General features: G+C 34.7%; 2 protein-coding genes across 3 annotated transcripts in view; one reads left to right on the forward strand and one right to left on the reverse strand.

Annotated features, from left to right (window-relative positions):
* The window catches only part of LOC127839222 (leucine-rich repeat flightless-interacting protein 2-like), a 64970-nt gene extending 52888 nt beyond the window's left edge, over nucleotides 1-12082 (forward strand). Inside the window, exons 10-12 of one of the 2 annotated variants that reach the window (XM_052367507.1) lie at nucleotides 1217-1296; nucleotides 4419-4572; nucleotides 5843-12082. In XM_052367507.1, coding sequence (XP_052223467.1) covers nucleotides 1217-1296; nucleotides 4419-4572; nucleotides 5843-5889 — 281 coding nt within the window. In that variant the 3' untranslated portion in view covers nucleotides 5890-12082. The remainder of the gene's footprint in view (nucleotides 1-1216; nucleotides 1297-4418; nucleotides 4573-5842) is intronic. The other variant, XM_052367506.1, reaches the window with a different exon arrangement.
* A 2006-nt stretch (nucleotides 12083-14088) lies between these two features.
* LOC127839226 (uncharacterized) overlaps nucleotides 14089-14738 on the reverse strand; it is an 8424-nt gene continuing 7774 nt past the window's right edge. The window contains exon 4 of the mRNA XM_052367510.1: nucleotides 14089-14348. Within this exon, the coding sequence (XP_052223470.1) occupies nucleotides 14226-14348 (123 nt within the window). The 3' untranslated portion in view covers nucleotides 14089-14225. The remainder of the gene's footprint in view (nucleotides 14349-14738) is intronic.

Below are 14738 nucleotides of genomic sequence, written 5' to 3' on the forward strand. Positions count from 1 at the left end.
TCAATGTAGTTGTATAATAGGAACCTTTATATAAGCCAGATATCAATGTAGTTGTATAATAGGAACCTTTATATAAGCCAGATATCCATGTAGTTGTATAATAGGAACCTTTATATAAGCCAGATATCAATGTAGTTGTATAATAGGAACCTTTATATAAGCCAGATATCAATGTAGTTGTATAATAGGAACCTTTATATAAGCCAGATATCAATGTAGTTGTATAATAGGAACCTTTATATAAGCCAGATATCAATGTAGTTGTATAATAGGAACCTTTATATAAGCCAGATATCCATGTAGTTGTATAATAGGAACCTTTATATAAGCCAGATATCAATGTAGTTGTATAATAGGAACCTTTATATAAGCCAGATATCAATGTAGTTGTATAATAGGAACCTTTATATAAGCCAGATATCAATGTAGTTGTATAATAGGAACCTTTATATAAGCCAGATATCAATGTAGTTGTATAATAGGAACCTTTATATAAGCCAGATATCCATGTAGTTGTATAATAGGAACCTTTATATAAGCCAGATATCAATGTAGTTGTATAATAGGAACCTTTATATAAGCCAGATATCAATGTAGTTGTATAATAGGAACCTTTATATAAGCCAGATATCAATATAGTTGTATAATAGGAACCTTTATATAAGCCAGATATCCATGTAGTTGTATAATAGGAACCTTTATATAAGCCAGATATCAATGTAGTTGTATAATAGGAACCTTTATATAAGCCAGATATCAATGTAGTTGTATAATAGGAACCTTTATATAAGCCAGATATCCATGTAGTTGTATAATAGGAACCTTTATATAAGCCAGATATCAATGTAGTTGTATAATAGGAACCTTTATATAAGCCAGATATCAATGTAGTTGTATAATAGGAACCTTTATATAAGCCAGATATCAATGTAGTTGTATAATAGGAACCTTTATATAAGCCAGATATCCATGTAGTTGTATAATAGGAACCTTTATATAAGCCAGATATCCATGTAGTTGTATAATAGGAACCTTTATATAAGCCAGATATCCATGTAGTTGTATAATAGGAACCTTTATATAAGCCAGATATCAATGTAGTTGTATAATAGGAACCTTTATATAAGCCAGATATCAATGTAGTTGTATAATAGGAACCTTTATATAAGCCAGATATCAATGTAGTTGTATAATAAAGTACTGTTTTGTCCCTCAGGAGAAGCAAGCAAGCAAGTTCACGAGTATAAACTGAAGTTACAGAAGGCAGAGCAGGAAATTACAAACTTAGATGGAACGGTAAGTGGATCCAATTTCAAGTTTATGGTTTCATCTTGCACCAACACACATTTGCTGCTAAGACCTTAATCTAATTGTCCCCTACCGGTGAAACCGGAGGGGGCTTTTGGTTTGCACTGTGTATGTCAGTCTGTCACACTTTTCTGGATCCTGCGATAACTTTAAAAGTCCTCTATATTTTTTCATGAAACTTGAAAGATGAATAGATGGCAATATGGAGATTATGCAAGTCTTTTCATTTTGTTCCTATGTCAAGAATTCTGGTTGGTATGGCAACAAATAGACTAGAAATATTGCTGAAAATAATGGATTCTGCGATAACTTAAAAAGTTCTTCATATTTTTTCATGAAACTTTAAACATGGATAGATGGCAATATGGAGATTATGCCCATCATTTCATGTTGTTCCTACGTCAAGAAGTCTGGTTGCTATGGCAACAAATGGACTAGAAATATTGCTGAAAATGGTGGAGTTTCACCGGTAGGGGACTTCTATTGCTTGGCAATAGTCTTGTTTAGACTTGAGGTGTGTTATGGGAATACGGGGTTGATGCATGTGCATTAAATGTTGTCCCAGATAAGCCTGTGTAGGCTTATCAGATGTCACACTTTCTGCCTTGACTGGATTTTTTTTAGAAAAGACTCCCTTGCAGACTGCACAGGCTTATCTAAGGGGCATTCTATGCACATGCATTAAGCCCCCTTTTGTGTGTTTGTTCTTGCTTTAACTTCAATATATAAAAAAAATAAGATTGCCTGTGCTTCTTTAAGCTATAGTATATAAAGTGCCGTCTACCTTATTATCATTTGTGTTGCTGATATGGATTATAAGTCAGTCTATTTCACAATGTTCTTCTTCCTTTATTACAGAAGGAGGAATTAGATAAGAGAGTATGTTAGCTTGATGCATTAAAACACTATTGCATACTTCAGCTCTTATAAACAATTTCTACCTTCATGATACAAATTGCCATGACCTCTTTCCCTTTGTGTTTACCTCTGAATTGACTCTTCTGGGTTCTCGATACAGTGTCAGGAAAGTCTGCTGGCCATGACCTCTTTCCCTTTGTGTTTACCTCTAAAGTGACTCTTCTGGGTTCATGATACAGTGTCAGGAAAGTCTGCTGGCCATGACCTCTTTCCCTTTGTGTTTACCTCTAAAGTGACTCTTCTGGGTTCTCGATACAGTGTCAGGAAAGTCTTCTGGCCATGACCTCTTTCCCTTTGTGTTTACCTCTAAAGTGACTCTTCTGGGTTCATGATACAGTGTCAGGAAAGTCTGCTGGCCATGACCTCTTTCCCTTTGTGTTTACCTCTAAAGTGACTCTTCTGGGTTCTCGATACAGTGTCAGGAACGTCTGCTGGCCATGACCTCTTTCCCTTTGTGTTTACCTCTAAAGTGACTCTTCTGGGTTCATGATACAGTGTCAGGAAAGTCTGCTGGCCATGACCTCTTTCCCTTTGTGTTTACCTCTGAATTGACTCTTCTGGGTTCTAGATACAGTGTCAGGAAAGTCTGCTGGCCCTCTTACAAAACAGTAAAGTTGAATGAAATCTAGAAGAAAAAAAAAGAATACTATCTTTCATGGCCTGAAAAACATATACAGGGTGTAGAATCAATGGGGTTTACACAGATGCTGGACAGAATGAAAACACATTGTTAAGAACTTTATTTGTACAAATATCTCAAGTTATTTATATATATATTTGCAAAAATCTTTAGTGCATAAAATACAGTTTTTCTTGCAGTTATTGCCGATACCTTTAAGATTTAAGAATACATTATGTTATACGTCTGAAATCACATTGTGTACAGCATAACTGTGAATATGAGTAATGAATATACCGAGTTATTGGACAAGAACATAGTCTTATTTAATAAACTAATAAACTAATTAACTAATTAACTAATAAACTAATAAACTAATAAACTAAATAAACTAATAAACTAATAAACTAAATAAACTAATAAACTAATAAACTAATAAACTAAATAAACTAATAAACTAATAAACTAAATAAACTAATAAACTAATAAACTAATTCTTATGTTTTTCATATTCCCATAAGTTATGCACTAGTTGAAATTCTTCAGAAAATTGTGCTAAAAATTATTTGAAAAAATGGCTCGACTTACCGGTGTGTTTACATCCATTAACATCCATTTGAGAACCCCATAAGGCTCGTGATCCTGCACCCTGTATGGGCTAAGTACTGAACAATTTGTAGTGGACAGGCCAGTACATTGGGAATTTGGGCCAGTAATAGTAACAAGATTACCAAACCTTGTGACCAGTAATGGTTTCGTGACATTTGCCAAGACCGATACGATTTTATTTGAAAGATAATGTTTTTTTCCTCCAAAATAAAAATGTTAAGATTATCTGACGCTTTATTTATTTTAGCAGGTGTGCATTTTCTTTTGACAGTAAAATTATAGGAAGACTGATTGTCCATTTGTCAAATTCCTTATGTAAGATTATGTTAATCTTCGCTTTCATTTTCAATTAGAAAGAAATACAAGCACTCCTTCCTGTTTTATTGTATCAGCAGACGAGCAGTTAATGTTAGTACTTAAAACAAGTTATTGCCCCGAGTTAAAAGGAGTACAAAAACTTGTTAGGTAGGGCTTTATTTTTTGTAATTAATAATTTAACCTTTCAACTTAACTTCTGTACCCTCCTTCAACCAAATTCTAGTCTTTTCTATTGGTGATGAATGTGTACAGAGATGCAATTTGTCTTACTTTGCTCGTATATATTTGCTTGCCTGGAATACAGTTATTAAATGTATTTAATGAAACACGAGAAAATGAACCAAATTTCTGAAGGTTGCAAATAATGTGAACGCACCATTCAACACTTTACATTGTAGTTCTACCTACTTGTTTTGTATATGATTTCAAGTTGTGTGTTAATGAAAAATTGTTTTACATAAATGGCCTAGCAACTGAATTCAAACAGTTTAAATAATGCATTTTTACACCATACAAAGTGTTTAAGCCAACAATTACCAACTCTTCTCTAGGTAAATTGTCTAGAGACTCAAGTTAAGCAGTTTAAATATGACATGGTAACACCATACGCTTGTGGTTAAATAAATTATCACGAATTTTTGTTTAGGTAAATCGGCTGGAGACTCAAGTGAAGCGATTCAAGTATGACGCAGAAGAGGCAGAGAAGCTGGAGGAGGAGTTAAAATCAGACAGAAGAAGGTTACAAAGGGAGGTAAGTGGAGGAGGAGTTAAAATCAGACAGAAGAAGGTTACAAAGGGAGGTAAGTGGAGGAGGAGTTAAAATCAGACAGAAGAAGGTTACAAAGGGAGGTAAGTGGAGGAGGAGTTGAAATCAGACAGAAGAAGGTTACAAAGGGAGGTAAGTGGAGGAGGAGTTAAAATCAGACAGAAGGTTACAAAGGGAGGTAAGTGGAGGAGGAGTTAAAATCAGACAGAAGAAGGTTACAAAGGGAGGTAAGTATGCAGATCCTGCTCATAGTTTGCTCATTAATTGTGGGATTGACTTATGGGAATCACATGATTTGATGGCCACTGACAGGGGGGGGGGTCAGAGAGTAACCACTTACTATGGGAGGAAAAAGGAAAAAACACTGAGAAAATAGGTGAAAAATATCACTTTCCGAAAAAATCCTGGACCCTTACAGAAAATTGCAGAAATGTTCGTGTGGAAAAAGTCCAATATGAAAATAATGACATTATCGTATTTATTCAAAATAAGAAGTTATCTGTTTATTAAGAAAGCTACAAATTAAAAAGTGTGGTGATTAATATTTATGCATGTTGTAGACAGAAAATAATAGACTACAACAATACCGTTTCAGAGCACATGACAAATGAAATTGGAATGGTTTGAATTTAATAAATAAAAATATTAGAAATAAAAGGGTCGTATTTGTTAAAAAACAAGAAATATCTATGAAAATAGCTACAAAAAGAAAAAGAGTGGTGGTCATAATTTATATTGTTTCCTGGGACTAGAACCAGTACTTGGTATCTTTGGGGGAGACTGAAGGAATGCCCCCAGTGGGGATCTAATCTGTGACCTCCAGGTCGCTAGGCGAACACCATATACACTATGCAACAGCAACCTATTTTATTTACGATTAATTAATAAAATGTTATAAGTCCTATAAGTCCAAATCCTGATGAGTAACAAGAACAGAATACGTGTCTGTGTCTATGTTACTTGAGATAAATTTTGAGTATTTTTAACCTTTTAATAAACTTGGTTCCAGCAAATCTTCAGCATATCAATGACTTGCTTCCTTAACCCATTTATGCCTAGCATCTAGAAAAAGGCCTTGGCAAACAGCGCAGACCCAGATGATGCATGATGCGGCGTCTCATCAGGGTCTGCGCTGTTTGCTCAACGGGTTTTCTGTAAGCAATATTCTAAGTATCTTAATATCTAAATAAATATACTAGACATCCCTTATTTGGGAAATAAATTGATCCAATTTAGGATGGGAAAGTCCACTAGGCATAAATGGGTTAATACTCTTATCTAATGGTTTCCATTTTTCTTTTCAGTTGCGAGAATGCCAAAACCAAATAGAAGAACTGCAGAATCAGAATAAGCATCTAAATAAAAGACTTGAAAAAATTAGACAAAGTAGAAGTGCTCTAGGTGTTGCCTCATGATTAGTGTGTAACATTATGCCAATTTGTAACACTTTATCCCATTGGTCAGTTTTTTCCTGACTCGGTCTGTGATTTGCCAGCTTAATATGCATAGCATCGTTCTGATTGGATAGTTCAAAACTGCTTCAGGTTATCTGATTGCATGTAAAAAGTCATGTGAAACATGTCCTGTGGTTTGATTGGACGGTATTTATACTTTATAGGACAGGGCAGGATTTGCATGACTCTATCAGAGTAGATGATGATAAGGAGGCGAGGAGCTTTTTATATCATATATATACATGTATAGGCACCTGTGTAATATGGGTTTTACCCCTATTGGTTCTTCTCTGGTATGTAACAGATGCATGTATTTATTTGAACCATGTCTCATGCAAGTAGGTCTAACGCTTCAAAGAGAGATATTTATGCCCAACGATCAGAGCAGTAGTTTATTATTTTGCTTTTCGTAAATTCATAAACTTCTGTTCCTTGATATTTGTGTTGATTTTAAGCTTGACAATTTACTATATAGTCTGAGCTATGCTTTTCACCCAAATATTGGCATCTGCGAAATGCTATGGTTACAGGAATCATGCAACATCTCTATATGTACTACAAGTAATCAACTGAAAATTAATATATATGGGTTTAGGGTATTTTGTGAGGTCACAAACCAATATCCATAACTCTGACCTGCAATTCAGTATAATTATTTACTTTTTGTACTTTGATTACCATGCAGCTGTTTTATTTCTACAGATATTCAATTTGCAATCATTTTGTGGAGGTCTAGTGACTTACTGAGTACCCCGGTCAAAGACTTTGTAAATGTTGATTGTTTACATTACATATTCTATATAACAACATCTAGAGATTTTCAACTTTAAATATATCTTTGTGGTATATGTGATGTACAGTTAACTTACATAATACTATCAAAGAGTAAGGATAGTGGAGCGCACTGTATTGGGGCAGTTCTTTTAATCAACAGGAATGTTAGACAACCAGAGATATCAGGGTGAACGATCAACAGGGTTCACAGGGGTTTACACAAGAGCTGGACAGAATGTAAACACACCATTAAGAACTTTATTTATTTTTTTGCAAAAATCATAAGCGCATAAAAGACAGTTTTTCTTGCATTTTGTGCCGATATCTAAATATTTAAGAATAAATCATTGAATACGCATGAAATAGGTGCCAAAATTTTACATTGTGTGCAACATTACCGTGTACATGATTGCATTACACATCATATGTTTGGCCACGAAAATAGGGTAATTTCACATTGCCATAAGGATCATTAAAAAACTGTCATTTATGCACTAGTTGAAATTCTAAAGAAAAATTTATTTAAAAAGTTATTTGCAGAAAAGCACCACATAACGGTGTGTTTACATCCATTAACGTTCAATTGTGAACCCCACAAAATCATTTGATCATGCACCCTGGATATGGTTAAGATATTGTTCAAAACTGTAGGTGGTAGCAAGAAGTTACCCTGTACACACAAGCATGCTAAGCTTGGTGCATATGAATTTTCCTAACATGGCATGATCGTAAAAAAAATCTGGATTTTCAGGTTTTTTTGGGTTTATTTATTCTGGTGAACTATTAAAAAAGGTACAAATAATGCAACTTTTTATGTACATGAAATGGACTTTTGTGAAGTTGCGTTTTTTCATTGCAGCTGATAAGTTTGTGTTGCATAAATTGTAACTGGACAGTTTGTAAAAATATAAAGATATATATTTATATATACAAGTGTGGTTTCTTTGCACACATCATAAATACGCCTTAAATCTACTGATATGAATATTAGAGCGGCAGCTTTTACTTCAAATTACGCATGCTTTTTGCATTTAATGGTTGCATCTATATATCATACACATATATATCGTCTTCATTCTCATTGAATTATCAAAGAAATGGAAGAGCAAGTGTTTTACTCAACTGATTTATTTCTGGGACAAAATTGTATGGAAATTAGTTTCTGTATCACTATAATGATTGCTTTACAGAGATATTATGTACAAGAAAGCAAATGAGTACATATATTTGTTAATTTGGCAATTAAATTACATAAATACTGCATTGGTAATGCTAATTGCCAGTCAGCATGGAAAAACATTCAGCTTGTTCATTACTAAAATTAATGGTTTAAGTGTCAAACATGTTTTCTGTAAGTACATGTACATCAGTACTGGATAAATACATGTACATGTATACTGGTATATATAATATATGTTTTGCAAAATAAAAAGGTTTTTAGGAGAGTAAAATGTAGGTAAATTCCATTAGAAACATAGGTTTTGCTTTGCAATGTAAGCAAGCACATTTTGCAAGCGCTATACAAAGATACTATGTGCTAATTTTGTAATGCGAATAGGGTATTTTAGCCTTCTAGAAATATTAGATATGTTTATCAATTATTATTGCTCAATACGAATGTAAGCAATATTCATATTATACGTTGCCTTTATAATTCCCTGTATTATTATGTACTCGTGCTTCCACACTTCTTCAATATGAGTTGTGCTCTGTGAAAAGGGGGTTTAATGCATATGCCTAAAGTTTTGTCCCAGATTAGCCTGTGCAGTTTGCACAGGCTAATCAGGGATGACTAAACTGGATTTTTTTGCTGAAAGAGACTTTCTTTAAACAGAAGATATCATTACAGCGGAAAGCCTAACCCTAGGCTACTCTGGGACGACACTAGGCACGTTAATTAAACCCCTTTTCCACAGAGCACGGCTCATCTTTTTACCAGGTAGATGTTCAGTCTGTTCCTTCTGTTACACTATCACAAAACATGCTTCAATAAAAATCTTGTTTGTTGGACAGTTATGCCTTAAACATAGGGAATCTTGAACAATTGGAATTGTTTTGTATTTTTGTTCTCTTTAAAAGCCCATACACACTCAACATGAACAAATATTTTGTACAATATTTCGAAAAAGAAAGTAAACACATAAAAAATCAATGTTCCCTATAGTAATAGCCAATGTGGTCTGGTAGCATTTATTTGGATTAAATGCGATACAAAATGCTCTTTTTATTTTTTGTGTAAATATAGTCCATGTGAATTTCCTGCTCAAAGAAAGTTCAAAACAATTGGAATGTTTTTTTTATTTCCGTTCTATTTAACCAGGAGTCAAACGTCATGAACAATTCTGGCATTAATAAACTGGAGGTGCATCTGCATGGATATGTTTAATTAAAACCTGCTTTGAGTAGGTAAGAAAATCCGTGTCAGTTTATATTCAAGTCATTTTTATTGGTCAAACTTTTATGTGGGAATTAAGAGTTGCTTCCTATGAATATATATCAAACCAACTAGACAACTTTTGTTGCTGTTCTGAATTCTACAAAATATTTGCATTGTCAATACAAGTACTCAAGCTTGTATTGTGTCTCTAATCTCATATGATATTTTTCAGATAAACACAACAAATGCAAATCTTGTATTAAAAAGTATTATACATGCTTTCTACATTTAATAAAATAGGTAAAATAAATACATAGGAATATTTTTTCATAAGCATATTAATCCATTTATGCCTAGCGTCTAAAAAAAAGGCCTTGGCAAAGAGCGTAGACCCAGATGAGACGCCGCATGATGTGGCGTCTCATCAGGGTCTGCGCTGTTTGCTTAAAGAAATTTCTGTAAGAAACATTCTAAATGAAGAAATAAATATACTAGACATCCCTAATTTTGGAAATAAATTGATCCAATTTAGAAGGATGGGAGAGTCCACCAGGCATAAATGGGTTAATAGATTCACAATAAAGGTGATGGTTTGTTCTGTTAACCAAGTGCCATGCTGTGAAAGGTGGAAGTGGGTTTTGCAAGAACTGTTTACAGTATCACGCTATTTTTACAAGGCTGTTTGGTATGTTACTGTTTTATGTGGTGTCTTATACCCCCATCTTACCATACCAATACCTTTCTTGCATACCCTGCGAATACATATCACATTGATCCTGTTATTTTCACTCATATTTTCGTCTGCAATCTGTTTAACTCAAGTGCTAAAAGCTAGTTTAAATTGCTCTTTTTTACCATCATGTGTCAATATCTGCTATCATTTACACAATAGAATGTGCCCTCTTTGCACTTATTTGACAAGTATCCTTAATGTGTAAATTATTTATTAATTTACAAAATATTTGAAATTTTGTTAAATTTGATTTTTTCAGTGTGAGTTTAGTTATTCATAAAATTTAGTAAGTCATGTAGGCCATATTGCCTTTGGTGTCAGTTAAGCACTTTTAAATACTGCTTTTTATGTCCCCCACTATAGAAGTGGGGGACATATTGTTTTTGCCCTGTCTGTTGGTTAGTCTGTTGGTTGGTTGGTTTGCGCCAACTTTAACATTTGCAATAACTTTTGCAATATTGTAGATAGCAACTTGATATATGGCATGCATATGTATCTCATGGAGCTGCACATTTTGAGTGGTGAAAGGTCAAGGTCATCCTTCAAGGTCAAAGGTCAAATATATGGGTCAAAATCGCTCATTTAATGTACACTTTTGCAGTATTTCAATATTCAAGATAGCAACTTGATATTTGGCATGCATGTGTATCTCATGGAGCTGCACATTTTGAGTGGTGAAAGGTCACGGTCATGGTCATCATTCAAGGTCAGATGTCAAATATATGTGGCCAAAATCGCTCATTTTATGAGTACTTTTGCAATATTGAAGATAGCAACTTGATATTTGGCATGAATGTGTATCTCATGGAGTTGCACATTTTGAGTGGTGAAAGGTCAAGGTCATCCTTCAAGGTCAGAGGTCAAATATATGTGGCCCAAATCGCTTATTTTATGAATACTTTTGCAATATTGAAGATAGCAACTTGATATTTGGCATGAATGTGTATCTCATAGAGCTGCACATTTTGAGTGGTGAAAGGTCAAGGTCATCCTTCAAGGTCAAATATATGGGTCAAAATTGCTCATGTAATGTCACTTCTGCAATATTGAAGCTAGCAATTTTATATTTGAAATGCATGTGTAACTCATGGAGCTGCACATTTTGAGTGGTGAAGGGTCAAGGTCAAGGTCATCCTTCAAGGTCAAACGTCATATAGGGGGACATTGTGTTTCACAAACACATCTTGTTATATGTGCTATGATCTGATCGTCTATGTCTTAAAGTATCATAGGTTTTACCCCCTCCCCTTGGTCTGTTTGAATTGCAGTGGTTTACAGGGTCTTTCCCACTAAAAATTAGATTGGGGTTTAATGTTTAACCCATTTATGCCTAGCATCTAGAAAAAAGAAATTGGCAAACAGCGTAGACCCAGATGAGACGCTGCATCATGCGGTGTCTCATCAGGGTCTGCGCTGTTTGCTTAAAGGAATTTCTGTTAAAAATATTATAAATATAGAAATACATATACTCGACATCCCTAATTTTGGAAAATAAATTGATCCAATTTAGAAGGATGGAAGATTCCACTAGGCATATATGGGTTAAACCTTAATGTATATAGTGAGAGAACTAACCAACCGTAAGTTCACTTCAGTCATACAATTTTATATATTCAGACCAATATGAATCGCAACCCATTTGTAAGGATGTGTCTGTAGGTGCATGTACTCACATTAGTGAAGTTAAAACGAAAGTGCTTTTGGTTTACTTGAAAGTTAATTTCTTCTCTATGGCCATAATAAAATTAAAAATGGCCTATTTTAAAATGTTTAACTTAATACAGTGACATGTTTACAAGGACAGTAGCTCCACAGAAAGTAAAAATCATGAATTGTTTCACTATAAGCTACAACTTTGATGATGGGATATCATGATCATATTTAGCGCTTTTATTGGCTAAATTTAAAATTGATATGGATAAATACGATTTGTCAATGCAAGTTTTGATAGGTTGGTTGTTTGGTTGACCTAAAATTATCCTGTTTCTCCAAATGTATTCTTATGTACTTCACTCTAGAATCTTGTACGCTTTTAAGGCCCTCAGTGTGTAATGTGTTCTGCCCTCATATTATATATGCTATTTTACTTTCCAAGTATACACTATTAAAAGAATATGTTTGCGAACTATGCCTGTACCATGCTGACAAAAAAACGCCGCTGCGTTGCAATTACTTGTGACGTAGCGCTAATAAAGTTGAATAACAAGGCTGTGTATGTCTTTATTCGTTTAGCTCCACAAAAATACCCTTACACTGAGCTTTATTCCCAAATTATGATGAATACATGGACGGATCAAGATGCGACTGACTGGAATGGGGTGGGGCACAGATCGGTTAGGTGTGGTAAGTGCGCTATGAACTGTTCACATGTCCGTGTGTTCAATCTTTGTTTTCCCATTGATTCGATCAATCGTGGCTCAACACTCGAATCAAGAACGGTGCCAGGCAGATCGAGTTTGTGAATCTTTAAGGGATTGTTGAAGCATCGGCGACCAATCTAAAATATCAAATTCTTACAATGATACTATTTGACACACACACAACTTGACGGACGCAAAAGAGCTAAGATTTCCGTGGAACCAAGCAGGAAAGGTTCATGGATAATGGAACCGCTCGAGATGGCATCGAAGTTATTGTGTTCTATTGAACGTCAACTAATTTCCTGTCCAAACCACGAGGTCTATTGCGGTCTTTCTACTCTATCAGCGCTTTTGTATTTGAGCATTGTTCTGAGAAAACTGGGCTTAATACATGTGCGTAAAGTGTCATCCCAGATTAGCCTATGCAGTTCGCACAGGCTAATCAGGGACGACACTTTCCGCCTAAACTTGATTTTCGGTAAGGAGTGACTTCCTTGAAACGAAAATACCATAAAAGCGGAAAGTGTCGTCCCTGATTAGCCTGTGCGGACTGCACAGGCTAATTTGGGGTGACACTTTACGCACATGCATTAAGATGAATAAAGCTTGTGTTGCAGCCCAATAACATTTTATGAGTACATGTGTATACGAAAAAATATTAAGGCGAATTTGTTAAAACGGGCGACTTTCCTGGTCGGCTTGTCCGCGCTGGGTTTCATTTTGTGAACTTTTGTTCACATTCAGGAGAATAACGGGCGAGTTTTAAACCAATTCAAACATGGATTTTGTTTCATCAAATTGCCGAGACCATTATGGTTTTACAAGGTGCAGGATCAACGGGGTTTTCAGGGGTCTACACAAGGGCTGGACAGAATGTAAACACACCGTAAAGAACTTTATTTTGCAAATATCTCAAGTGATTGTAATACATATGCAAAAATCTTCAGTGCATTAGACAGCTTTTCTTTCAGTTTGTGCCGATATTTTTAAATTTAAGAATAAAGTATTTAATGCGTCTGAAATCGGTGCCAAATTTTACGTTGCGTGCTGCATAACCGTGTTATAAATGATGTACACATTGAATTTTTGGCCAAGAACACAGGCTTATTAAACAAAGTATTTTGATGTATTTCACATTGCTATAAGCAGCATAAAAACTGCCTTTTATGCACTAGTTGAAATTCTGACGTGAAAAAAGTTATTTGAAAAAAGCAACACATACCGGCGTGTTTACATCCAGTGCAATTGTGAACCCCACAAAGTCATGTGATTGTGCACACTATTTAAGTCAAATGACATCGTTATTGTGACATAATGACATTATTATTCCCGCGAAATGATCTCGATTAACTCTATAAACAGGTACACAAACGAATGTTAGAAGAAAGCAAGAATTGTTGGTTTCCAGATAGATGATCAATTTTGATCCATTTTTGATCATAGAAAAATATATTAGACCGTGCTCTGTGAAAAGGGGGTTTAATACATGTGCGTACAGTTTCGTCCTTGATTAGCCTGTGAAGTCCGCACAGGCTAATCAGGGACGAAACTTTTGCGCTTGTTTTGATATTTTTCGCATAAAGAAAGTATATTCTCCGCAAAAATCAAGTTTAGGCGGAAAGTGTCCATCTTGATTAGAATGTGCGGACTGCATAGTCTAATCTGGGACGACACGTTACACACATGCATTAAACCCCCTTTTCACAGAGCGCGGCTCATTTTTACATTTAATGTAAATTCCTCAAATCCCTTATGATTTAAAATAAGCTACAAATGTCCTCTACTAGTATACCACTTGGTACATGAAATGAAATCCGGAATGATTTTTATAAAAACAAGTTTGAACATAACACAAATCATAAAATGTTTTTATTAACAAATCAATTACAACATACTTCAACTCATTTTCGAACATTTGACGACGCTTAGGAAACTATATCGGACTCACGTTCTACAAATCACACCAAATATTTGAATTTAAAAAGATATCTAGAAAAAGTCGAGTGTTACAGTTTTTCCCTTTGATTTCCTTTCCCTTCTTTTCTTTTGTTTGTCTTTCTTTGGGGTCGTTGAAAGCGTGTATTTGTCCTCTACGTCTTTGAGCCGCGTGTCCTAGCAATACAAAATAAATTATGTGATTTAAATGAGAGAAAGCCGTGAAAAAAGTGCAAATTTTCGCAGGGTTATGATGTGACATCAAGTTTGTTCAAATTGTTGTGCTATTTAAAAAAAAAATAATGGCGGACTGTGTTTGATGTGAAAACAACAATCAAAAATTAAAATTTATAACGCATCGTATCATCATATGTTTCTATATGTCTCTTTATCAACTTTTTCCTCGTACGCGAATAAGTAAAGACAATGTCGCCATTTTTAAATGAGGTCATTACTTTGGCGTCATAACGTAATTAATCACGCAATACTATTTAGATCTATGCAAACCATTTTTATATGTAAACACGCGGTGGAAAGGCGTACCATAAGTAACACATTCTGGCGTGT

This window comes from Dreissena polymorpha, chromosome 7 (assembly GCF_020536995.1).
Source record: "Dreissena polymorpha isolate Duluth1 chromosome 7, UMN_Dpol_1.0, whole genome shotgun sequence".
NCBI classification, from domain to species: Eukaryota; Metazoa; Mollusca; class Bivalvia; order Myida; family Dreissenidae; genus Dreissena; species Dreissena polymorpha.